The sequence below is a fragment of the Zalophus californianus genome, chromosome 1 (genome assembly GCF_009762305.2).
Source record: "Zalophus californianus isolate mZalCal1 chromosome 1, mZalCal1.pri.v2, whole genome shotgun sequence".
Taxonomy (NCBI): domain Eukaryota; kingdom Metazoa; phylum Chordata; class Mammalia; order Carnivora; family Otariidae; genus Zalophus; species Zalophus californianus.
Window position 1 is genome coordinate 96,362,684 of NC_045595.1, and position 23,878 is coordinate 96,386,561.

Sequence of the window (23,878 nt, forward strand, 5' to 3'; positions counted from 1 at the left end):
GCTGGCTTTATTTGAAGTTCGTCCCCAGGGGCTCTGCTCCTTCGTCCTCCAGGTGTCCTCCACCTTCAGGCTCCTCCTGTCCTCTTGACTTTTCCCTTCGCCATACTCTCTCCTCTCCCTGTGTCCCTGCTCTCCACAATCCTCCCCTCGCCCTCCATTCCTTTGATATTCATCCTCTGATCCCTCCCCATCACTGGGGAAGGTGCTGGGGCCCCAGGGGCGAAGGAGTCAAGTATAAACCAGTGAAGACAGAGCTGTGTGGGAGTGAGAAGGGCTCAGGTCAACCCTTAGCCCCATCGTGATTGGCCACAGCCTTTGCTAAAGGCGCTTCACTGGCTGAGCCTAGGTTTCCTCAGCTGTTCATTGAGAAGCATAACCCTTGGCCTAATCATTTTGTAGGATCGTAAGGAAGCCAAAAGAGGTCCTATGTTTGGAAGTGCTTTACAGAATTTAGATTACCATGCAAACAATGTTATGATTAAAATTGGTAAAGTAGGTACCATCATATAAATGAATACACGTGTGTGCACGCATGCACACACACACACACACACACACACACACACACACACACACACACACACTGCAATTCATAGAATTGGGTAAGACTATGTGGCTTGAGCTTCGTGCTCTTGATTTTAGAGCTTTAGATTGGACCAAAGGAGACAGTGGGGTGCAAGCCTCAGTCCCTCCTGGGCTCTAAACTGTGCTCCATCCTCGGGAGAGTCACTCCTGCTTAGTTCAGCTTCTTCACATAGAAATGGAATAGTGCCTTCTGAGGAGCAGATGCAAGGCTGCCTGTGGAATGCCATGCTCATAACCACCTACACAGGGGGCCCAATGAACAGCAGCTCTTCTTAGTTCCCTCTATTCTGATTTTTTTTTTAAGTCACAATAGAGCACTTTCTCCCCAAATAATTGGAAAAGCCATCACTGAAGCCAAATTCCACTAACTCCGGCAGTGTGACCCAGGGCAGCTGCTCCTGGGTCTGCTCAGATCTGCCAGGTGAGCAACCGAGCTCCTGGCAGAGGGCCTCCAGGGACACGCCACCATGAATAACGACCTGTTTTGACATCACTGACACAGCTCATCATTAAGATGCAACAAATGGTTTCTGTACAGGATGCTGATTTACCTACTCGGTGGCGTCTTAATGTGCTTAAAGACCTGCTAGAAAAGAGCGCTCCTGCTCGAGCCTGTTTCCACCTGGCTCCCCTGGGCCTCTGTGTGAGGAGTGGAAATGGGCCTCAGAGGTTTCTGGGGCCGATCATCTCAGCCCTAAGGGAGAGAAGCATACAGGCGGACTGCGCTCATCCCAAACAGAGCTCAGTCAGAGTAACGGTCACCCATATGTAAGCATTTACTCTTTGCCAAACCCTGTCTAATGGTGATGCATGTACTTGCTCCTTTACTCCTCACCATCCCCTGAAAGCTGCTATTTTCCCATTTGGCAGATGAGAACACTGAAGTTAAGACACTCGCCACACAGCTAGTTACATCCAGGACCTGCACCCCGCCCAGTCCTCTCTGTCTGCAGACGCAGAGCTCCTGCCCCTTCACCTATAATGTGTCTCAAAGCAAAGGAAAACACTGGCCACCTTTTGAGATCATCGCAAGCTATATCGAGAAAAATTATATAGTTAGAACCCTTCCTTGATGTTGTAAGGAAAATGTGTGATTGGACATCAGGGCAGCCTTGAAAGAGGACTGTGACTTCTAGAGTTGTTGGGGGAGGGGTGGTGGCCGGGAGGTAGCACTCTTGCCACACAAGCCCACCTCGGGGACCTGCCTGCATTCAGAATAGCAAGGCCATCTCTTGGCCTTCTTAGATGACCCCTTAAGGACCCCAAAGTGTATGGGGGCTTGCCTAAGGACATACAGATGCTGAGAGGGGGAGCCATGCATGGTATTGGATTTTCTGACTCAGAACCCATGCTCTGTCCCCTCTCTCTGTAGACCTGGGTCTGCCCCAGAGCCACACACCATCAGCTTCTTCTACTGATAGTTCTTTTAAATATTTGCAGCCTACTAGAATTTCTCCCTGCGGGGAGTCAGCAGAGGGCCAGGCTTCAGGGGGGTGGCTCTGAAGACAGAAAGAGCAGAGCTCAAATGCACGTTATACCCCGTCTTGGCTCAGGGACATTAGGCAAGCCATTTAACCTCTGTGAATCTTCAGATGTGGCAGCTACAAAATGGGGTTCTCATACCTATCGCAGAGGGTCATCACAAGGTAGAATTGCTCCGGGCATGCAGGAATGGCTCGACGGTACCAGCGAGGGGCGATGCAGGGAGAGAAGGAATAGAAGCCACTAAAATGGGTTTTGGAGTCAGACCAGCCTTTGGGTGCCATTTTCTGACTGTGTGACCTTGGGTAGGTCTTTTGACATCTTGGCCTCAGTTACGTCCTCAGTAAAATGGCCCCTCTCCAACTGTCTTCCTCAGGTGGGTGCCACGCTGACTGCTAACACATGTGAGAAGCCCAGCATCCAGCACAGAGCCCATTAAGTGGTGGTTTTCTTCCTGCTATCTGCATCACTGAGTGGGAGGACAGCCTTAGCCAGCCTAGACAGCAATATCATGTGCATGCCATCCAGACACTGGGGTGCTAGTGATAAATGTGAGCCACGGCAGGCTGCCGCACCTCTCCTTGCCACACTTGTCCCCACCTCTGAAATGGGCAGAATCATGTCCCCTTCTCCCCACACCCACTTCACATGGGGCTTGGTAGATAGAGTGACAACGCGCATATCACATCCCTTCAAATGCCATTACAGGGGCTTGGAGCTTTGACCCTCTCTAACCATGCAGAGGGCCAGCCGTGGTCCTGGTGCACCGGAGAGGCTGTCCAAGCCTCCATTTAACTCAGGGAACTTTGCTCAGGCCCAACTCTGTGCGAGGTGGGCGCTGAGTCTCTGGGGACCATAAGCTGGAGTAGTGGGGTGAGGGCAAGCAGGTGAACAGATCATGAATAGATCAGTCCAACACAGGGAAGTCAGAGCAGTGGCCAGGGGACCCAGGGGCTATGAAAGCAGAGAGCAGGGGGGGCCCAATACTTCAGGAAGGCTTCTCAGGGGAGGTGTCATGAGGCTGAGATCTGAGGGGTCAATACAATTTGCCAGGTGCCCTAGGGTGTGGGGAAGGAGGCAGTAATGGGAAGGAGCCGGGAGGAGTATCCCCAGGAGAGCTTGGTGCTTAAAAGCTGCACCTTGCAGGAACCTGTTTATATCCCGTTTCGCTCAGCATCTCTTGCTTTATGGCTGACAGGAGATAAGAATTTTCATTGCACAAAAGAATTTGGAGAATACTGAGCAGAGATGGATGAACTAGTGTTTATTTTCTTGTTTGTTTTCATGACAAAAGTGAGATTTCCAGTGCAGATATTGGATGAAGTAGACAGAACTTTCCGGAGAGATTCTCTAAGGCTGTGAGCATAACAACCAGAGTTCACCTGGTCTCCCCACTGAGGCTCCTTTCTTCTCACCTCTCTTGGGGTTCCAGCCAGCCTCGGCTCCTATGGCCTAGGTGCCTTCAAGCATCTGTAGTTGGTGCCCTGAGCTGGGAGGCTGGTGTCTGCCGGTCAGGTGAAGCAGGGCAAGGCCTTACCATGGGAGACGCAGGCATGGGCAAGTGAGGGTGGGCAGAGTGGGAAGTTCAGGGAGGCCTGGAGGGTCTGTAGGTGCCCAACTGGACCATGGGCCAGTATGAGGAACCTGTGTGGGACCTCTAGAAACTACTACACTCTGAGGAGGACTCATTTCTGATAACCTGGTGGGTGGAGGTCAATATTTAGAGTAAAATATGACCTTATTTTCAATCATGGTTTAGGACAAGTAGGTTGTCTGGTTAGCTGTGTTTCAGCAACCAGGCATTTGCTGGAGGCCAGAAGCCCCTCTGCATCTCCCAATGCCAGTGTCTGTCTCCAGCCCGAGACACTGCCTCTCTGGATGAGAGCAGCCAACTGCACACAGAAGTTCTGCGTTCTGCTCCAGAGCTTGAGCTAACAAGCAGGAATGGGGCCACCACAACTTCTTCCTGTGAGCATTTTTAAATTATGAGGTGTTTTATGCTCATCCAACGATGACTTTTGAAAAGTATACTAATCAATAAGAATTGCCCACAGTCCAATTAATGCCACATCATCAATGTGATGGTATGCATTTCTCCCTCCATAGTCATTTCAACTTTGTGTTCTTTTCCCATGTACCTTGATGCCTTACGTATTGTCACACATCTTAGAACCTCCCCACCCCCTCCGCAGCTGCATGCTATTCCCTCCCAGAAGGTCAGATGAGCTTGTCTGTGTCCTTGCAGTTAGATGGAGCCCTGTGATTGATTTTAGCTTGGCTCCATTTTTCTTTTTCTGTGCACCTCTGAATATCTTTGTGCAAAAGTCTTTGCATTTTGAGTCACTTTCGGGAGTCTATCCCCTGGTCCAAGGTATATGGGCATTTCTTGGCCTGAGATGCATTCTGCCAAGCACTGGTCTGATCATTGGTGATGGCTTATGCGGCCCCCCGGCAGAGTGAGCGACATGCCCCCCACCTTCACCCACATGCTCTCTCAGGCTTCCTGTGTGTTTGACCGACTCTGCGGACTTGTACCATATTTTCTGAAGAAATGATAATTTGGTTCCAATTTTAGAATGCCGTTCAGTGAAATGAAAAGTCCTGCAGGACTGGAATATCACTAGAGTCATGGTCCTTTTATTTAAAAAATAGAAAAAGTTTTGCAACCACGGACAACTGATCTCTAGATTAAAGAGATCTATATTACTGGAGAATAAAAAGTATACATAGGACACCTTTTCAAAAAGACAGAAAGTGTGCACATAAAAAACCATACTCTTTCCTTTGCAAATGCTTTTCAAAGCCATAAAGGTAAAGATTCTTGAAGAAAAGCTACTCTGTCTTGCACCAATAGTACATTTGTCCCAAGATAAGAAAATTGCCTAGAAAGATGCCCATGTTTATTAGACAAAGGAGAGAAGAGTTTCTATCAATCCGAGAGAAAGTACCCTGGTTGGTGGAGTTAATGATTTCCGCCCTGGGAGAATTATCTTTCAGAAAAGCTGCTCTTCAATTGCCTGGTTTCTGCACCTTTCCAGCATCAATTCTGCCTGCTGTGTTTCTGTTTGGGAGCTGAGAAGCATGGGAGTGGAGGATCTTTGGAGAGGAAGGGGTTGGGGAGAAAGTGGCAGCCAAGCTTTGGGTGGGAGTCCCGCTTTCAGAGCACAACTGGTTCATCTCAATAGCAGCATGAACAGCTTCCCCAAGAGCCCCAGGGAGCTTGGGAACACGTGGGCTTTGAAGAGGTGATGCCTGACACCAGCAAACTCAGAGGCTTGTTGAGGAACTGAGGCACTCATACTGGCATCACAGAGCCGCACGGAAGAGAAGGGGGTCCCCTCACAGCACGTGGATGGCCAGGGGCTAGCTGCACAGGGGACCACGGCGTCCAGGGGCTCAAGCCAGGCATGGGAGCAGAGTAGAACCCGGAGGCTGTGTGTAGACCCGAGGGCCCTGGAGAAGCAGCATGCAGAGCAAAGCCAAACCTACCCGGCAGCAGGTGGCAACAAGATCCTTAGTCCAGAGAGGCTGGAGCGAGCAGGAGGATCCAAAGGAATGAGACAAGGAGCAAGTCTGACCAGAGCAGGAGGGCCAAGGGAATTCCCTGAGCCCTGGAAGCTGTGCAGGCACCTTTCATGGAGCGTCCTTGTTGTTCATTTCCCAAATATTCAGTGAGAACTTACGGTGTTCCAGAAACTGCACCAGGCACCGGAGATTTTAAAACTAACAAAACAGACCCTGCTGTCATGGAACCTCGGATGGGGGTGGGGGGATAGAGAGTCGCAGACAAAAAACAATTAAGAAATAAATGAATAGTTTATTCTATTGGTCGAAGCCAGTCACCTGGCTAAGCCCCAAATCAATGGGACCTGGCTATGTACCCCTTCCACTGCGAGGAGGGCATGGTCAGGAGCAATAGTCTAATGCACACAATGGGAAGTGGTTCTCTCTCCAAGCAGAGCCCTGGGTCCTCCATCTGTGGTTCTACTGGGACTAGAATCTGGGCTTTGCCCTGCAGAAGGTAAAGAAAGAAAACACAGCTTGTTCTGAATTCACTTGGTATGAAGTCCTACCCTGCTGGGTCAGGTTCTGGGCAGCACACAGGTCTCCCCCTGGGCATCCTGTAGAGGGGGCAGAAATCCTATCTTAGCCCCCCTCTGGCTGCTGGGACCCAGGAATGCAGTGGGAGAAGGGATGGTAGTTCATCGCTCAATATTGTTTGGGCTAGTGGCTTCCAAGTCTGTCTGTGCATCCTGATCACTTGGGGGGTTAGTTAAAATGACAGATTCCAGGCCCTCGCCCTCAAAACCTTCCACTGGGAATCTCCTAAGGTGGGGCCCAGGAATTAGTGTCTATAGAAGTTTTTCCAGTGATTCTCCTGAGGCCAGCCCTAGCCCTGCACCTATCTACAGACAATACTTCTTAGGGGACGCAGTGTGAGCCCACCCGCCCCCCCATAGATGATGTACATTGCAAAGCCCGCGAGCTGGGGAGGAGAGGATGTGGTCTGGGCTGGAGCAATCGTGGAGGACTCCCTGGAAGAGGAGCTGGATGTATTACAATGGGCAGTGGTAACCAGTGTAGATTAGAAGGACAAAGAGAGGTGAGATAGGAAGTTGTCATAGTGATTGGACCAGGTGAGAAGTGATGATAGCTTTAGAGTGGAGAGACATCAGTCTTCGGAGCCCTCTAAAATTCAGAAGCAGGAGGCCTTACTGGCCCTTTGCATGTGGAGGGTAAAATGTTGCAATGCTCTGAAGTACTGCCTTCTATTAGGTTTGAAGCCTTTGGAAGTAAGTTTTAGGCCATCATGATGACAGGGTATTATCTAGGGCCATGCTTCTTAAATCCTCGGTGGGGCAGCGCCAGGGTCTTTCCCCAGTCAGTCATGTACCATAATTTTGTAAAAATATAATAGAAACAAATTTCTGGGAAAATGAAATAAATAGCAAAGATGTTCAAAATATAAACCAAAATGTTTATTTTTATTAGAGTCAACAAATACAAACTCACTCTGTCACATGGCTATACAAGTTTATAAATGCTTACTGTCCATTTCCCTACTGACCTCATCGCAGACCCAGAACAGGCAGTTCAGGGACCAAACTGGTCTGTAGGCCACAGTGAATAGCATTGTTCTAGCAACATGGCCTTGCTCTTACCCTGCACACAATCTGAAATGGTTTGGATCATCTTTCCAATGTAGTCTCAGCACGCTGTCCTTCCATGGTCCTTGCCTGATGGCGCTGGCTCTCCTGGCTGGCCATGACGGGGGGATGAAGAGGGGATGATCACAGCCTCTGGCTGTAGCCAGCAGCTGGGGGGCAGGAAGCTGTCTGCAGTTTGCCAGGTGCTCCCAGAATAAGGCTTGCAGGTGTCTGCCAGTGTGCTTGACTCCGAGATCACCCCAGGGAAGGCGTGAGGGTGTCCTCAGGCCAAGGAGTCCCAGTGTAGATTTGAGACAAAATGAAAGCCCCTCTGCCATCACGGAACCAGAGAGAACTTCATGGGCAGAACCAAAGTTGAGGACAGATTTCTAGTTGTTTCATTTGGCATTTATTGAGATGTCTCGGGGATGAGGGAGCTACTAAAAGGGTTGAAGATACATGAGGTTTTTCCAGAATTGGAACCACATGTAAGTGCAATTTCATCATCATATACGCTCGCCCGCAGACACTCAAATTCAGGCTGGGGTGTGTGCCCGCACACATATGCACGCGCGCGCACACACACACACACACACACACACACACACACACACCAGCCACGTCTTGAATCATTCCCATTTTAATGCCTGGCAGGCTGTCATTTGGCAGCTGGCTGGGGGCTAGGTGTGCCGTCCCACGTGGACAGCAACAAAGGTTCCCTGGGTCCAGATGACCACCTTCCTCGCCTCTGACAGCCAGAATTGGACTGGGGGCAGTGCCGGTTTCTATACACTTACTCACTCACTCGTTACTGAGCGCCTCGTATGGGTCAGGCACGGCACAGTGATGTACAAGTTTTGTTCCGGTGCACAAATAGACCATAAGCGAATAAGTAAGTAATTCTCCAGAGGGGAGGACAGGCGGGGATGGGTGGAAGCAGGGTGCTGGTCATCAAGGTGTGGCCCAGGAGGCCCCCTTTACAAAGGCATGTTTGAGTTGAGGCCTGGAGGCAGACGAGCACCAGCCACAGGAAGGGCAGGAACGGAGCACGTTCCTGAGGCCTTGAGGATTAACGGTGATATGGGCATGGGGGTGTTTTTCCCCTCCCTTGCTCTCCTTTGTAGGTAGTTAAGATATCTCTTTTTAGAAAGAGTTAAAAAGGTAATAAAATGCTCTGACTCTGTGAGACTAAAATATAGTGAATGGAAAGGGGTCAGCAATAAAGGAAGAGAGAGGATTCCTTGTATTTGTAATTGAGTTCAGAGAGTTTGTGGCTTTGTTTCTTTTTAACTTGTGCCTGTGTGTAACTGTTTTTAATTGGAGAAGAGAAAGCCACATAATTTAATCCCTGTTAAATTGTGTATGGGCCTATTACATGTGGGGCACAGGGCTAAGTGGTTTGCATTTATTATCGGATAGAAACCCTCTCAACAGCCCTGAAATAGGGGCCAGTATCACCAGTGTCTGCATGCGTGTCACCTGTGTTTGCCTGCTCAGGCAGAGAGGAGATGACTGGCCCACACAGTATGTGGCACCAAGTAGGAGAGCTGGGATTCACACGTGGGTCTGAGCCCAGGCCGGGGTTCCTCTTTTTAGGGTGGTTAATAACTATCCCCATTCAGCAGATGCAGAAACTGAGGCTCTAAGAGGTTAAGGAACAGGTCCAAGGTTATCAAGGCAGGACCAGTTACATAATTTGTTGGTCCTCGTTCAAAATGAAAATGGAGGGCCTCTTGTTTTAAAATTACCAAGAAATTCAAGACGGGGGCGCCAGAGCAGTAAAGCAAGCATGAGGCTCTTCTGAGCGTGAAGCTGGTCTTGGAGCCAGGATTGGATGCCCAGACTCCCTGACTCCTCACTACCGCCTCTCTCCTTCCAGCTGAATGTCCCACCTCACAGTTAAAGACCCAGAGTAGCAGTTGAGGAAATGTAAAAGGAAGAATTCAGAAAAGCAAGGAATGCTTTCTGGGGTTTGGCTTTGGAGTCAGGCGGGCCCGGGACAAGTCCTGGCTCTACCGCTTATATTGTTTCAATCTTCACAACATCCCTATGAGACGGAGTTGTCATTTCCCCCCATTTTACAGATGAGGAAATTGAGGCGCAGAGAGTGTCCTTCCCAAGGTGCAATAGCTGGTACACAGAGGGGGGTCTGAACCCAAGGGTCTAGTGCTCTGTCATCTAAGTGTCATCATGGCCCTACCCAAAGTCAGGCTTGGACACTGAAGAACTCACCCCTAGGAGCCATGTGGGGAGAGGGGAGAGAAGGTGTCTCTGAAGCCAGCTTTTGTCACCCTTTTACAAAGGCTTTGGAAGAGTCTTTATTACCTATGCTACAGAAAACCCCCCACCCAGCTTAGCACTCAGTCTGTCCCAAAGTTCCGCTCTGGCCCCTGTGGCACCAGGCCCCCTGGAGATCACCCCCAGCCTCACATAGGTCTACACTTGCTGAGTTGTGCCAGGCTGCTGAGTTATAGATTGAGGTGGGGGATGCGCTTCACATCATTTCCCATCTAAATAGCCCCCCTTGGCCTCATGCAGCCCCAAGGCCATGATGGGGACATCCTGGGGTCCTGTTTTGCCTCCTGGCATTCCCCTTCTTCCTCATTACTGTGTTAACCATGCCTTTTATTGTCTGTATTCTGATGTTTTGACAACTGGGGCCTTGCTGACCCTGGAGGGGCTCACCTCAGGGTTAGCCAGTTCCTAGCAATTCAAAGATAAGAAACAACTTACCCTTTAGCTTTTCAAACGCAGACCAACCAATGCAGAACCCACACCCCCAACCACCTTCTTTATTGGGCTCTCCTGCCCTGTGCCACCATCCATCTGCTCCAACAACCCCGGGGCCAAGTACCAGGCACCAAGGGACAGCCCCTGTATACCAGAGGCCGCCAAAGTTATACAAACTAGCATTTGTGGCAATCCGAAACCTGGTTACCAGGCTTTGCCTGTTCCTTCCCATGAAAAGCACAATAAAGGCTCTTGCCCACAGTTTTCCCCTCTCTGCCTCCTGACTGACCACACTGCTTCTCCCCGTGCGTCTGGTGGCATAGCATAACCCCCCTCCTTGGGATCTGTGAGTATAACAAACGATCTGTCCAATGGCAACAGCATCCTGATCTGTTGGCCTTACCAGACTTAAATAAATGAAATCTGTATTAAAATAAATTCCCGAGGGGCGCCTCGGTGGCTCAGTTGGTTAAGCGTCCGCCTTCGGCTCAGGTCGTGATCCCAGGGTCCTGGGATCGAGCCCCGCATCGGGCTCCCTGCACGGCGGGAAGCCTGCTTCTCCCTCTCCCGCTCCCCCTGCTTGTGTTCCTGCTCTCGCTGTCTCTTTCTCTCTCTGTCAATTAAATAAATAAATAAAATCTTCAACAACAAAAAAATGCCCAGGTCACTTCCTCCAGGAAGCCTCCGAGACTAGCCCTACTCAACATGATTTACTTCTTCTTCTCTGTTCCCTGGGGCCTGTTCTTTGTTCCTCTGTCCGCTGAGAAGCTGGCTGCTATCTAGCTCCTCCTGCCTTCGCTGTGAGCTCCTCCCAGTTAGGGGTTATGAGTCCTACTTCTCTGCCCCCATGCCTAGGGCTCTGCCTGGCACTTTGTAAGATGCTCAGTAAAGACTTGGCATCTGAAAATGGGAAGAATGATCAAGAATAATAATAGTAGTTATAAGAGTAGCTCTCTGTTCCTGGTGCTTTTCATACCTTTTCTCCCAGTCCCAGAGCAACTCTGCAGGGGGTTCTCCTCATTCTAAAGATGCAAAATGAGGCTCAGAGAGGTCCAGTGATTTATTCAGAGCTACACAGCCAAGAAGTGGCAGAGCCAGGCTTCAAACCTGAGTCTGTCCAGCTGCAAAGTTAACACTCTTGCACTTAATTAAGTTGAATCGAACTGAATTGAAGTGGATTCCCCATTGTGCGACCCTGTCAGAGGGGGCCTTCTGCATGGATTGATGATCAGGAGTGTTCTAATGTTCTGAAAATGAACACCAGACCTAATCCAGCTGCCAAATGACCTTTTCAAAGAAGAATCTGGATACTTCCTGCCCTCACTAAACACTCATTGATGACTCCTCACTAGCTGTAAGGTGAAACCCAAACCTCTTACCCGGCATCCGTCATCTGACCTCTGCTTACCTCTCCAGCCCCTCTCTGCCTCCTAACCCACCCCCAATTCAGACGCACTGGGATGGCCGTGGAGATAAAGGTGCTCGCTGCTGAGCAAAAGGACCTCCCTACCCTCTCCCAGTAGGAAAGGAAGTCCCTTGGTGCCCAAATCAAAGTCATCACCTCTTGGAGAAAGTCTTGAAAGATGCCAGATGGTTGACGCCCGCAGAGACTGGCTAGAATGTCAGCTGCCTGCACAATCCTATGCAGGGGGAGCCCCTTCATCCCCTCCCACTCTCCAGCATCCTCACAGCCAGCCACTCACCTTGTATGAATCCAGACATTTCCTAGAACACCTGATGCCTCTTCAGCCAAGACCAGGAAGAGCTGGAGGCCTGTGAGCACGCACAGTGAAGGAATGAAGGGTGTTTCGACACACCTGTGTCTTTCCTTTTCATACTTCAGTGTCACTTCTGCGTACAGAAGTGGAACAATTCTGAATGTCTTGGATTACAAGAACCCCCAAAGCCTGTGCTTGCCAAAAAAAGTCTCAGATTCGGCTTTTTTCCACCTCCAGGCATCTAATAGGAGAGTTCCAAATGGCTAATATTCTCCTGATAAGAAAACAAATTTAGTGGGAGTTATAATAAAATCATCACGTTTCTAAATCCTTAACCCATGGAGAAGGAGTTTAATTCCTAAAGGCATTCACTGTTCGCTTTTCCATGAATACTTACGAGGTAGTTGAGCCTGATTTATCAAAACAAAAGGTAGCTGCTTCCTTTCTCTTCACTTAAGAAAATAAATGAACCACACTTCATAAACTAGTCTCCAGGTCCTTTATACACTGGGAAGATTTTGTTTCCAAGCAGGACAGCTCGGAGAAGTCTGGGAAGCTTGTGAACCAGGGAGCGGGACATTCCTATTGTGAGGCTTCAACAGGAAGTTTGCCGTGTTGGGCTCTTAACCTTAAATGCTCATGATAAGCCCATGAGGAGGTATCTCTAACTCAGATCTACAGATGAGACAGTGGAGGCTCAGAGATGACTCACTCAGCTTTGCAGAGGTCACATGACCCACATTTAGAGGAGATGAGATTCAAGTGCAGTCCTGTCCAGTCTCCAGGGCTAAAGCAACCCCTGTGCCCCCAGCAGCTGCCCTCAAGGTCAAGCAGTGATGAAACTGACAACACTCCTTGATCCTTTGCCAACATCAGAGATTATGACTTTTATATATTTATGTATTTATATATATATATATCAGTATAAATTGAACATTCAAAAATGAATCTGTAAAAATTACACTTGTTCTCCATCCTGGCAAATCCTCCGAATCATGGCAGAGCTATGGTAAAAGAGCTGCATGGCCCTGGGCAAGTCATACCAACTATCAACCATGGCTTTGTCATCTGCACAATTAAGATAATAATCACTGGGTTGCTGGGAGGATCAAACAAAAGAGTAGATGTATAAGTGCTTAGCACCTTGTAGGTGCTTCATAGTTGTATATCCTTTGTTTCCTGCAATAAGTGCTATTGAATAAATGATAAGTTAACTATAATGTATCTATTGAACATAACCCTTGTGTTTGGTGCTAAAATGAGTCTGCATTTAATCCCCTCCCCCAAATCCTGGGTGGTAGACAACACTTATTGTTTATATAAGAGGAAACTGAGGCTCAGAGAGGGTAAATGATTTGCCCAAAGTTATGCAGGAAGTAGTAGGGGCGGGATTTGCATTCAGGCACACTGAATTTAGAGGTCAAACTTTTACCCATCTTGCTATCCTTCCTCCAGGAAATGAGGATGAATAGACATTTCATGTGACAAAAGCTGAAAGTGATGACTTACCTTTGGCTCTCTTGATCCCCATCTCAGACTCCTTCTGGGAAAATGAAAGCTGTTTGTGTGAACTCCCTACTCTGTCAAGGACACTATACTCAGAAAGCTTCATCGATTTCTTTTACTGTATGGTTACAATTTTGCCTGCTCCTTGTGAACCCTCAAAAGCAAGCCTTGTGAGGTCGCCAAAGCAACTGCAGATGTGATGTTCCCTAGGCTCTTTTGTACCTGATTCCTTCCTGAAGAGGCCCTCTGCCCCCCAGCCAGAGGGTGGTGAGAGGAACGAAAACTCTACCAGGCCTGTGCCTCCACTGACCTTCCCTTCATTATTTATTTGCTTCTTTATTTGCACTCCTTCCAAAAAGGATTTCAGGTGGAATGTTATCAAAGATAACCAGCAAAATATCTAAGTACCCACAGCCCCACAGAATAAAGGGAATCAATCCCACCGATGTCTTGGGCTTCTCCAGTGAAGAGGCTTCCAGAAGGAGATGATATCCGAGGACCTTACACGAGCAGAAATAGCAGAACGTCAAGGACTGGTGCCACGGGGCTCACCCCATGGCCCCGTACACAAAACCACTTTATCCGTGTTCCTCTCTGCATCTTTAAGAGAGGGAAGGTCCAGGGAAAGAGGGATGAGGCAGGGAAGGGGAAGAGCCGTCCTCCTGGATGCCATTTCTTATTATCGGGAAGTAGATTCCTCCATCCTCAATTCTGGACTGCCTGCCTTGCTGAGAACAAAAAGAACCCACATGTTACAGGCTGCTGTCGGGATGGGTGGTGCTGTAGCACTGAGGGTAGGATTAGGCAGGGGCAGTACCAGAGAAGTGTAGATAGGCCACAAGTGCTGTCTGGGGCTCAGGGAAGCCTGCCATAGCAGCAGTCAGGTCAGGGGTCTGAGGCTCCCCAGATCCACCTGGCAAATATTCCCTGCGCTCTGACCTCAGCACAGAGGGATCAAAAATAAGCATCACAATCCCTGCCTTTGAGGAGCTCCCAGTTGCTCGGGGAGGCAAGCATACAAATTAATCCCACAGGATTCATTCACACTTTCTACCAGTATCGAGTGAGCATCTAACTCCGTGCCAGGCACTGGGCACAGGGTGTGATGGGGATTCGGAGTAACCATGAAGCTTAGAGTCCAGTGCTGTGTCTAATGCTGAGGATGCCATGGAGCACAGACGAGCGTATCTACCCAGACGAGAAATTCGGAAAGGTTGCATGCAGTTAACAAGACAGAAGGGGACAGGAATGGAGCTTTGTGTAGAGGAAACAGCATGATCAAGTGCAGAGATGCATGAAACAATGGACCTAAGACACAAGGCTGGCTGTGTGTGGACTGCTTCTTACAGCTCTGTGACCTTCAGATGCACCTGACAAAAAGCCCTCCTGTTCTCCAGCGGTTCATCTTAATTGAACTTGGGGCCTCTGGAGCATGATTTAGAGCAGCTCCATGATCTTATCCTCCAGAAGGTGATGGGCTAGTCCAGACACAGCTCCTCGGGGCTGTGAGGAGAAGCATGCAATTAGGTCCATTCTCTTTCACATGAAGTCCCTCCCATCCAAATACCGTCCAGTGGTAAGTTCCTGGTGACCAACCTCACTGGGTGCAGTCTCTGCTCATGGCCTGCCCTGAGAAAACCCCAAAGGGGTGGCTGGCTGACGTGAGGGTTCAGACCTAAACCCAGATTCCATGGTTATCTGGAACATGGCAGGGTTGCAGTGCAGGGAACACTGTCCCCTAGGACTGAACATCTCCTTCCTCTCTTAGAACAACACTGATTGAGGCCCTACCACATGCCATGCACACACGGAGGCCCTCAGTCCTCACCCCAACGCTGTAAGGTCCCTCTTTTATTGATGAGGTGCCTGAGGCTTGGAGACCTTCATTAGCCTGCCCAAGAACTCCCTGACCAGACAGAGTCAAGCCAAGATCGCTGGGCATCTGCTTCAAACCCGCTTCACTGAGGCTTCCCACGCACATTTATACTTGACATGCAGACCTCAGCTCAGACAGGAACTCGCTCCATCTAAACAGCCCCTCTCTGTCACCACTTTTCCTTTTCGAGGCTCACCCTCTCAGACAGTACAGCACAGGCTGCCCCCCAGCCACCCGAACCCCCGTGCCAGCTCCGCAAGGCGGGAAACTTTCCCACCTCCTTCACTGCTGTATCCTCGATGCTCCGAACAGAGCCTTGCACATGGAAACCCTGAGCACACGGCTGCTCAGTGGACAAAGGCATCTGGCCCCTGCACTGGAATTGCTCAAGATGGCAGCCAGTGGCCCACTGAGCACTTGCAAAGAACACTGACCTACGAAAGCCAGACTTGCCCCGTTTCTCATAGGCGAGAGCAAGCAATTTCATAGATTTTTATTTCTGCTTCAGCAAAAGGATAACCTCCTAGCAAGGTTCTATGTGACAAACATTTGGGATTCATCAACTGCTAGTATCCATACGTCACATTACTTGATTCTACCCAGCAGTCCGACTGAGGGTTGTACAGACCTCTCAGACGTGCGTCCTCACACAGCGTGGTGCACTCAGTGCTGTCAGCAAGCGCTGTGACCGGTCACGATGAGCGTTGCCTCGACTCTCCCCTGCTTTTCAACTGCTGCTGTGGTTGTTCCAGTCAATCCATGTGTACACGCCCTATTGGTGTTTATTTTCATTGACTGCTCTATTTTTTATGGTGCCATTTTGATTGTGGTTTTGTTCCTCTCAAACGCTTTATCATCTCCAAATTATTTTTCCACTAAAAAAAAGAAGTGGTAAACCCATAGGCCCTACTTAAATGGGTCACAGTCCTGAATGCTTGAGAAAGAATCCTGCGCCCCACTTCATGACCCCAAGTAACCCTGAACTACCATGCTCTCTTGTTTTGCGACAGGATGTACGTGTTCCTAAAAATCACCCCACTGGGCAAAATGGGGGTAATGGGGCGAGCAGCATAACACTCAAGAATGTCATCAGTATACATAGAAAGAGAGAAAGAAAAAAAAATTAGCACAGTTTTACACAGGTTAAATGGTTAAGAAATAGAGAAGTCCTACAGTGAATCTGGCACCTCACCTTGAAGAGACCGGGTGTTTGCCCGTAGCAGAGGACAGGGGAGGGCTGCAGCTGGGGCAGTACTGTGATGGGGGGCTGGCGGTGGTGCTTTCTGAATGGAAGGCATGCTGTCACTGCGGGGGCAGGTGGATGTGGCTCATAACGTACAGTGGACTGCATGGCAGCTAGATTTTGAGGTGTGTACACGTGCGTGTTTTGTATCTTCCTACCTGGTTCGGCTCAGTTGGATGCTGTTTTCTGCCTTCCCCTAGTGTTTCTCAGGAAGGAAATCTTGCATAAGCAAATGTGAAATTTCCCTTATCCTCAAACCGTTCCCCAATATATCAATTATGTTGGAACAGATGCACATTTTCAGAACAAGTGTTATGGCGGAACTGGCCAATCCCTGATTGACTTTCATCTTTTCCTTGTTGATTCAGACTGGACCAAGAGGATTGAGTATCAGCCTGGCTCAGGGAGCATGCCGCTTTTCCCCAGCATCCACCTGGAGACGTGCGACGGGGCCGTGTCCTCCATCCAGATCACCACGGAGCTGCAGACCAATTACATCGGAAAGGGCTGTGACCGGGAGACCTACTCTGAGAGATCTCTTCAGAAATTATGTGGTAGGTTTCTCCCTGTTGGGATTGTTTTTAATTAATTGCTTTTAAATGATCCATATAAAGCGTATCTTATGTTAGGAAAGAATGAGTCCCTCCCAACCGCATCGGCATCTGTAACTCCTGGATGAATACTGAGTTTACTTATTACGGTTAAAGAGCTTTTTTTTTTTTGCTGGGCAGAGCAAGATGGCAGAGGAGTAGGAGACCTGGATTTCGCCTGGTCTTATTACAGTTAAAGAGTCAGAGCTAGGAAACAAGGCCCAGAGAGGTGCTACACAAGGAAAGAGCTTCACAAAGCACTGACTGGGTGTACCTGCCATACTCTTCACATGTATCAGTTTGTTTAACTCTCTCATCTTCATTGTCGGGAGGCTGTTATTCATCCCATTTTAAAGACGGAAAATTTGAGGCCCAGAGAGAAAAAAAAAATGGCTGGTTCAAGACCCTAGTTAGAAGGTGGCGGAGTTGAAGTCACTTCTACCTGAATGCAGGCAGTTGAGCTCAGCAGCTGTGAAGGCAGGCCAGGCCGTGGCAGCTAGAATGTCAGTCTCTCAAGTCAGCCTGCAGAGTGCTCCACATACTGGGAATGGTCCCCTGTGCGTGGCAAGCCAAACCGTTGAGGTGTCGATGGGCCTTGGGGTAAGGTGGACCACATACGTTTCATTGCTTTCTCATTCTCTCCAAGAGTATTCAGGAACTCACATCTGGGTCCCCAGCTATGCTGTGGGGAGCTTCGAAAAGAGCTTACTCTTTGACTAGTCCTGTATTGGGGGGTAACTCCATCTCCACAAGAGGAAAAGGAGCCTCTTGAACACAGTGCATTTCCTGAGCACCATCCACTCCTGGTGGGCCCTCCACGACTATGGCTGGGGCAGTTTTCCTCCCTCACCATTGCTGTGCATGCGTGTGTGCGCACACGCGCACGCACACACACACACACGCTGCTCTTGCCCAAGGAATCAGGTGAAAATTTTAGAAGTAAATGTGAAGTGGACCCTACTTGGGCCATGTCCCATTTGTCATGTCACCAGGCTGTCAGGAAGGCCTGTGGGGACACAGGCTTCTCCAAGGCAATGCAGTAGGTTGGGGAGAACACTACAACTTCAGGACTCCAGACAGCCCCCGCAAAAATGGATGTCGGGGGCCTCTGGTGCTCTCCTTCATTCGTGTGCAAGAAGCCATCTCCGACGACATCTTACTGTGAATGTACATGCCATTTCGCTCCCCGTGCACCTGGATTATAAGTCAACTCGACCCCACACCACCGTGGGTTACAGTCATTTCCTAAACTCCTCCGGGTGAGAAGGAGATGATGGAATCAGGTTGTTAAAGATCAGATGGGCCCAAGGGCACACACTTGTGATTTGCTTTTGAATGTTGCTGGGGAGAGATGAGGAGATAGGGAGAGGGAGAAGGATTTTTTCTGAGGGAAGAAACTTTAGAGCAAAATTGCATCTGGTTGTTAACACTGCTCATTCCTTCTGGGCTGCCGGCGTCACCTTGCAGGAAGGCAGGTAATTCAGTGAGGAAAGCAGCTTTCCCCCAAGAGGTGAGCTTACCTGGTTCCAGGAGACACCCTTTACGGGGGGCGGGGGGTCTCTGTGTCTTTCTGGTGACATTCCTGGTAGGAGTGCCCACCGCACTGTGGGGACTCTGTACGAGTAAGCTGATGGGCAGGGCCACTCCTGCCTCCGTGTCAGGAGTCTGAATCTTGAATTCCATGGAGGGAGAGAGCTCAGGAAAAAAAGGGCAGAAGCAAATGAATGGAACCCAGATGTGCGTCCGGTGCTGGAGTGGGCTTCAGAAGGAGGCAGCCCATCAGGCCCCGTGCTCCCCTTTCGAGGGAGATGCAGGCTGGATGGCTTCCAAAACAGAGTCTGGGTTATAATTCCTCCTCCTGTGGGGCGGCTTAGGTTCAGGACAAGCTTCCATGTGTTTTCAGTGGATGGTAAACAAATTGCTCGCAGGCTTTCCCAACTAGGGAATGGCCATGACACTTTCAGCATCAACAGCCAGGCATTTTTCATCTTCCAAATCTTCATTGACTTTGGATGGAAACAGTGAGACCAATTAGGATGTTATTGCCATGGTCTAAGCAAGAGATAATGAGTTCTGAACCAGGAGAGTGGCAGTAGGAATGCATTTAAGATGGCTTTAGGAGGCAAAATCAGCAAGCTAATCAATGATGGATTAGCTGTCAGGAGTGAGAAGGAAGGAATCTAAGATGACTCAAGTGTAAGCATCTAACTGGACAAGGATGCCACCGACCAGAAGTAGGAATCCAGGCACGGGCACACTTAGGGACTACAAGCACTGGTGCCCGGGGACATCCGGGTGTGGGGGTCCAACGCCTGCCTGACTCTGGACGCGTTCTGAGGACCTGCCTCCACCCTGCCGATCCATTGTTGTAGCCAGTTTCTTCCTGATGCTCCGCCTCTTCTGGGCCGGGACACCTCCTTTGTCCCTGTGCCTGGCTGGCTCTCATCCCTAAATCTTTGCTCATGATTTCTTCCACCAGAATCTCTCCCTGCTTTGCTATTCCAAACCTTTCCCTTCAGCAGTATTCTCCTGGCCTTTGTACACCAGGGAGGCTATCCTGCGGGTGCTTCCTGCATGCCTTTGAGTTCCGGTATCTCTTCTGTGATACCATAGCTATGCAGTGACCCAGGCAGGGGTGTCTCTGTGGAGCGGCATTTTGCGTGTCTGGTCACTGCCCACCTGCTTCCTGTTCTTGCAACGCCGGTTCCATTAGGAGCAGACAAGAGCTAGTTCCAAGCCCGTAGTCAGGAAGGACGTGACAGGTGCAGCCGCTTTTGAAATAGCCTCTCTGGGCCCACACTGAGATGCCTGCATTCTGCCTTGAAACAAAAACAATGCAGGACCCTGAACCCAGGTCCCCTTGAGCTTGTAGAACACAGCCTCAGATGGCCTGCCACTAGCCTCACTCTACCTAAAGCCAGGTTTCTTGGAGAAGTTGGGCAAACTGCCGATCACTTCCTCTGAATTCAGAGATTCAAGATGAAGGGCTCTGGCGTCTCAGGCCCAGCCCTTCCAGAAGTGAAGTGTCACAGAATTGCCTTGAGTGTGAAATGCCCCATGAGGCCCTGAGGAAGACCTCTTGGCCAAATTAAATTTGACATTACTGACAGCCCCAGGAAGGGCCCACTTTGATGCCCCTAAGTCACCACATATGACAGTAAATAGAAAAGCAGTCCGTGATGCACATGCCTTTCCTATCGTGGAGGCCAGGGGCTGTTCCTCCTCGGGATCACAGGGCTCCTGGCAGGTGGCTCGCTGCTCCACACACGCTGCCCGGGGCAGCTCTTTTGTGTGTGGGGTCAGGATCTATGAGGGCACGTCCTGTTGAAGGAAAGGCCACAGAATGAGAGCATGCTCTTAAACCAAGCAGCTGATCCGTCAGAGCATTCCAGATCACCAGACATTAAGTTGTGCTCAGGATATATGCACTTGTGAGCCCTGGAGATTTCCATAGATGATTTGTTCATTCATTCATTCGGTCATTCATGTATTTATTAATTCAACAAATATTTGTTGAGTGTCCAAATGCTGCAATTCTTGAGGTTAGTAAGACCGCTTGACAATGCAGTCTTCTGGGGAAGACATGTTTAAAAAAAAAGTTAAGATCGTGGTTTTCTACTACATCATGAAGCTTGACAGAGCTCATCCTCATTCCGAATCACAAGCAGAGGTATTTGTACCCCTAGAATCACTCAAGTCCTGGAAGTTATCAGCAGCTTCTCCAAGATGCCTCTACAAGGCTGGAGCTTCCAGGCTTGAGTGTGGGTCCCCTAGACTCTTGGAGACCAGAAGGGGGCCTATTGCTTTAAGGAAAATTGGCGCAAACCTATCAGAACTCAGATTAAATCCTTAATCATAAGGCTTAAGCACAGGGCTTTTTATCTTGATGAAGTCCCAATAGTTCATTTTTGCCCTTGCTTCTTTTGCCTTTGGCGATGTTTCTAGGAAGAAGTTGCTGCGGCTGAGGTCGAAGAGGCTGCTGCCTGTGTTCTACTCTAGGATTTTGATGGATTCCTGTCTCACATTTAGGTCTTCCATCCATTTTGAGTCTATTTTTGTGTGTGGTGTAAGGAAATGGTCCAGTTTCATTCTTCTGCGTGTGGCTGTCCAATTTTCCCAATACCATTTGTTGAAGAGACTTTTTTCCATTGGACATTCTTTCCTGCTTTGTCGAAGATGAGTTGACCATAGAGTTGAGGGTCCATTTCTGGGCTCTCTATTCTGTTCCATTGATCTATGTGTCTGTTTCTGTGCCAGTACCATACTGTCTTGATGATGACAGCTTTGTAATAGAGCTGGAAGTCTGGAATTATGATGCCGCCAGCTTTACTTTTCTTTTTCAATATTCCTCTGGCTATTCGGGGTCTCTTCTGGTTCCATACAAATTTTAGGATTATTTGTTCCATTTCTTTGAAAAAAGTGGATGGTATTTTGATGGAGATTGCATTGAATGTGTAGATTGCTCTAGGGAGCATTGACATCTTCACAATATTTGTTCTTCCAGTCCATGAGCATGGAACGTTTTTCCATTTCTTTGTGTCTTCCTCAATTTCTTTCATGAGTATTTTATAGTTTTCTGAGTACAGATTCTTTGCTTCTTTGGTTAGATTTATTCCTAGGTATCTTATGGTTTTGGGTGCAATTGTAAATGGGAACGACTCCTTAATTTCTCTTTCTTCTGTCTTGTCGTTGGTGTATAGGAATGCCACTGATTTCTGTGGATTGATTTTATATCCTGCCACTTTACTGAATTCCTGTATGAGTTCTAGCAGTTTTGGGGTGGAGTCTTCTGGGTTTTCCACATAAAGTAGCATATCATCTGCAAAGAGTGAGAGTTTGACTTCTTTTCTGCCAATTCTGATGCCTAACAAACAGCCTTTACGTAGAGCACTGTGTATCTCATGTACACGGAAAAGACACGTGGAGAACCACAAACTGGCTCTTAAAGCTTCTGCCCTGGGGGGCGCCTGGGGGGCTCAGTCGGTTAAAGCTTCTGCCCTGAAATGACATGTCATTTGCACTCACATTTTATTGATCAGAGCAAGTCACATGGCTAAGTGACATCAGTGGGTCAGAGAAACCTGCGGAGAACAGAATGCACTCCGCCACCATGCAGTCCTAGTGCAGCGTTTGTCAAGAGGGCCTCCCTGTCCTCCCCTGACACTCTGCCACTGACATCGTCCACCCACCAAAGGTTAAAGATTTTCTACTGGGTCCCTAAAGGTAGGGCCAACTTCTGTTTGGTTCATTGCTGCCTTTCACCCACAGTGCCTGACATAACCTAGACGTTACATAAATATTTATGGAGATAACAAGGAGTTGACATTGCAATTGTGAGAGTACTCCACAGAATGAGGCCTGTGTCTTTGGTTACAATGGTTCCTCTCCCCTGAGACCCTCCTACTCATTCTTGCCCTGTGGTAGACCATAAGGAGGCAAGACCTGAGGCTCCGTGTCAATCACTATTGCCACAGGCTCACCTCCAAGTGCTAAGGACACTCTGCCCTGACCGAAGTCATCCAGAGCTGAATGCAAACCCTGCAGTTAAGTTCAGTGCCCTCAGGCTCCATTGATGCGTTCACACTACAATGTATCCTGAAATCTGCCTCATTCACTCCATCTTTATCTACTTGCTGACTCAGAGAGGCCTCCCCACGCTAGGGCTCGGGGACCTTGAATCACACCTCAACTCTGGTTTCAAGCTCCCCCCACTCAAGCTACAACTGCTATGCACCAGACCAGCGTGGACTCTAAGCAGCCTGATGGGTCCCAGAGACCTTCGCAGAGATTCCCAAGGAGCTTCTTAAATCCACCCTGTGTGCAGATGATGCTGTGCCATCTTTGCAAGTGATGGGTCCTGTTCACCCACAGCTTTCCATGAGATCCCTTGAGGAGAGGAGAGAGAGGAACTTTGGGAGAAAGTAAATCTCTCTCAGTTTGTTTAAGTGCACGGAGAAATGAAATACAAGCTGCTAAGCTGGGGAAGTCTGCACCATCTGGTTCCTTACAGCTTGATGCTTCCTGGTAGGCAACATCTGTGGGTTAGGCGGGGTGGCCTGCCACTCCTTTCACCACGGAATCAAGGAAGTCTGCATCAGTGGCCTTACCAGGGCACATGCTGTCTTCAATGTGCCTCTCTGCAGACAGCCACCTGTGTGGGGAGGTGGGATCCCAGGGGACTGTGCTGTGTGCTTGGCAAGACACCATATTGTATGGTAGAATGAACATTAGCTGGGAATCTGAGAGCTGGGCCTGCCTCTAGCTAGCGCAGGGGCTGTGTGACCTTGGTCAAGTCGTTTCCCTTCTCTGGGCTTTGTTTTCCAATTGTAAAAAGGGGAGGAGGTTACAAGATTTCCCTCCAGCTTCACTGAGGTGGTGCCGTGGGAGGCATTAGGCTTTGGAGCCGGAAGGCCCTGCAGATGGGCCCGCTCACTAGCTGGTTGTAATCCTGGGCTCACTGAGCCTAGGTTCTTACTTGTAGACTGGAATCACAATAGTATTTACCACATGGAGGAGTAACGGAGAAAAAACACTGTAGTACTTAATTCAGGTCTGGTGCTCAGTGCCCCAAAACCTATTGTTAGGAAAATACTAGCAATGGTATTGGTGGCAAAGCTGGCGCGCACCTTTGCTCCGGCTCTGCTAGACCGCATTGGCTTCCCTGGCCTGAGCCGGAAGTCAGGAGCCCTGAGTACTCAGCCTGCACTCGTCTGGCCCCCTGAAACTTCAGGAACTGACACTCTGAGTGTGCCAGTTACCCGGCTGTCTACGAACTGGAGACAGAGCCTGGCATCAGAGCCAACTTACCTACGGGTCAAAGAAGCAGTTGCCATTTTGCATTATTCTGGGGGTTCTAAGACAATGAATTTGCTCCAAAAGACCACATATCTTCCACTCCTAAACCAGCCCCACATCTCTACCTGCTACCGCCTAGATACACTTATGTCTTTCAGACACCTTTGGAGGGTGATTGCCCCCTAAGGCTTTGTTAGTCATTAAAA

The 23,878-nt window shown here is 49.2% G+C and overlaps 1 protein-coding gene across 6 annotated transcripts in view; it reads left to right on the top strand.

Moving 5' to 3' along the window:
• The window catches only part of CLSTN2 (calsyntenin 2), a 647,841-nt gene that overhangs the window by 496,111 nt on the left and 127,852 nt on the right, over positions 1-23,878 (top strand). For all 6 annotated transcript variants that reach the window (XM_027584719.2, XM_027584723.2, XM_027584720.2 and 3 more), the window contains one exon: positions 16,656-16,841. In XM_027584719.2, the coding sequence (XP_027440520.2) occupies positions 16,656-16,841 (186 nt within the window). The remainder of the gene's footprint in view (positions 1-16,655; positions 16,842-23,878) is intronic.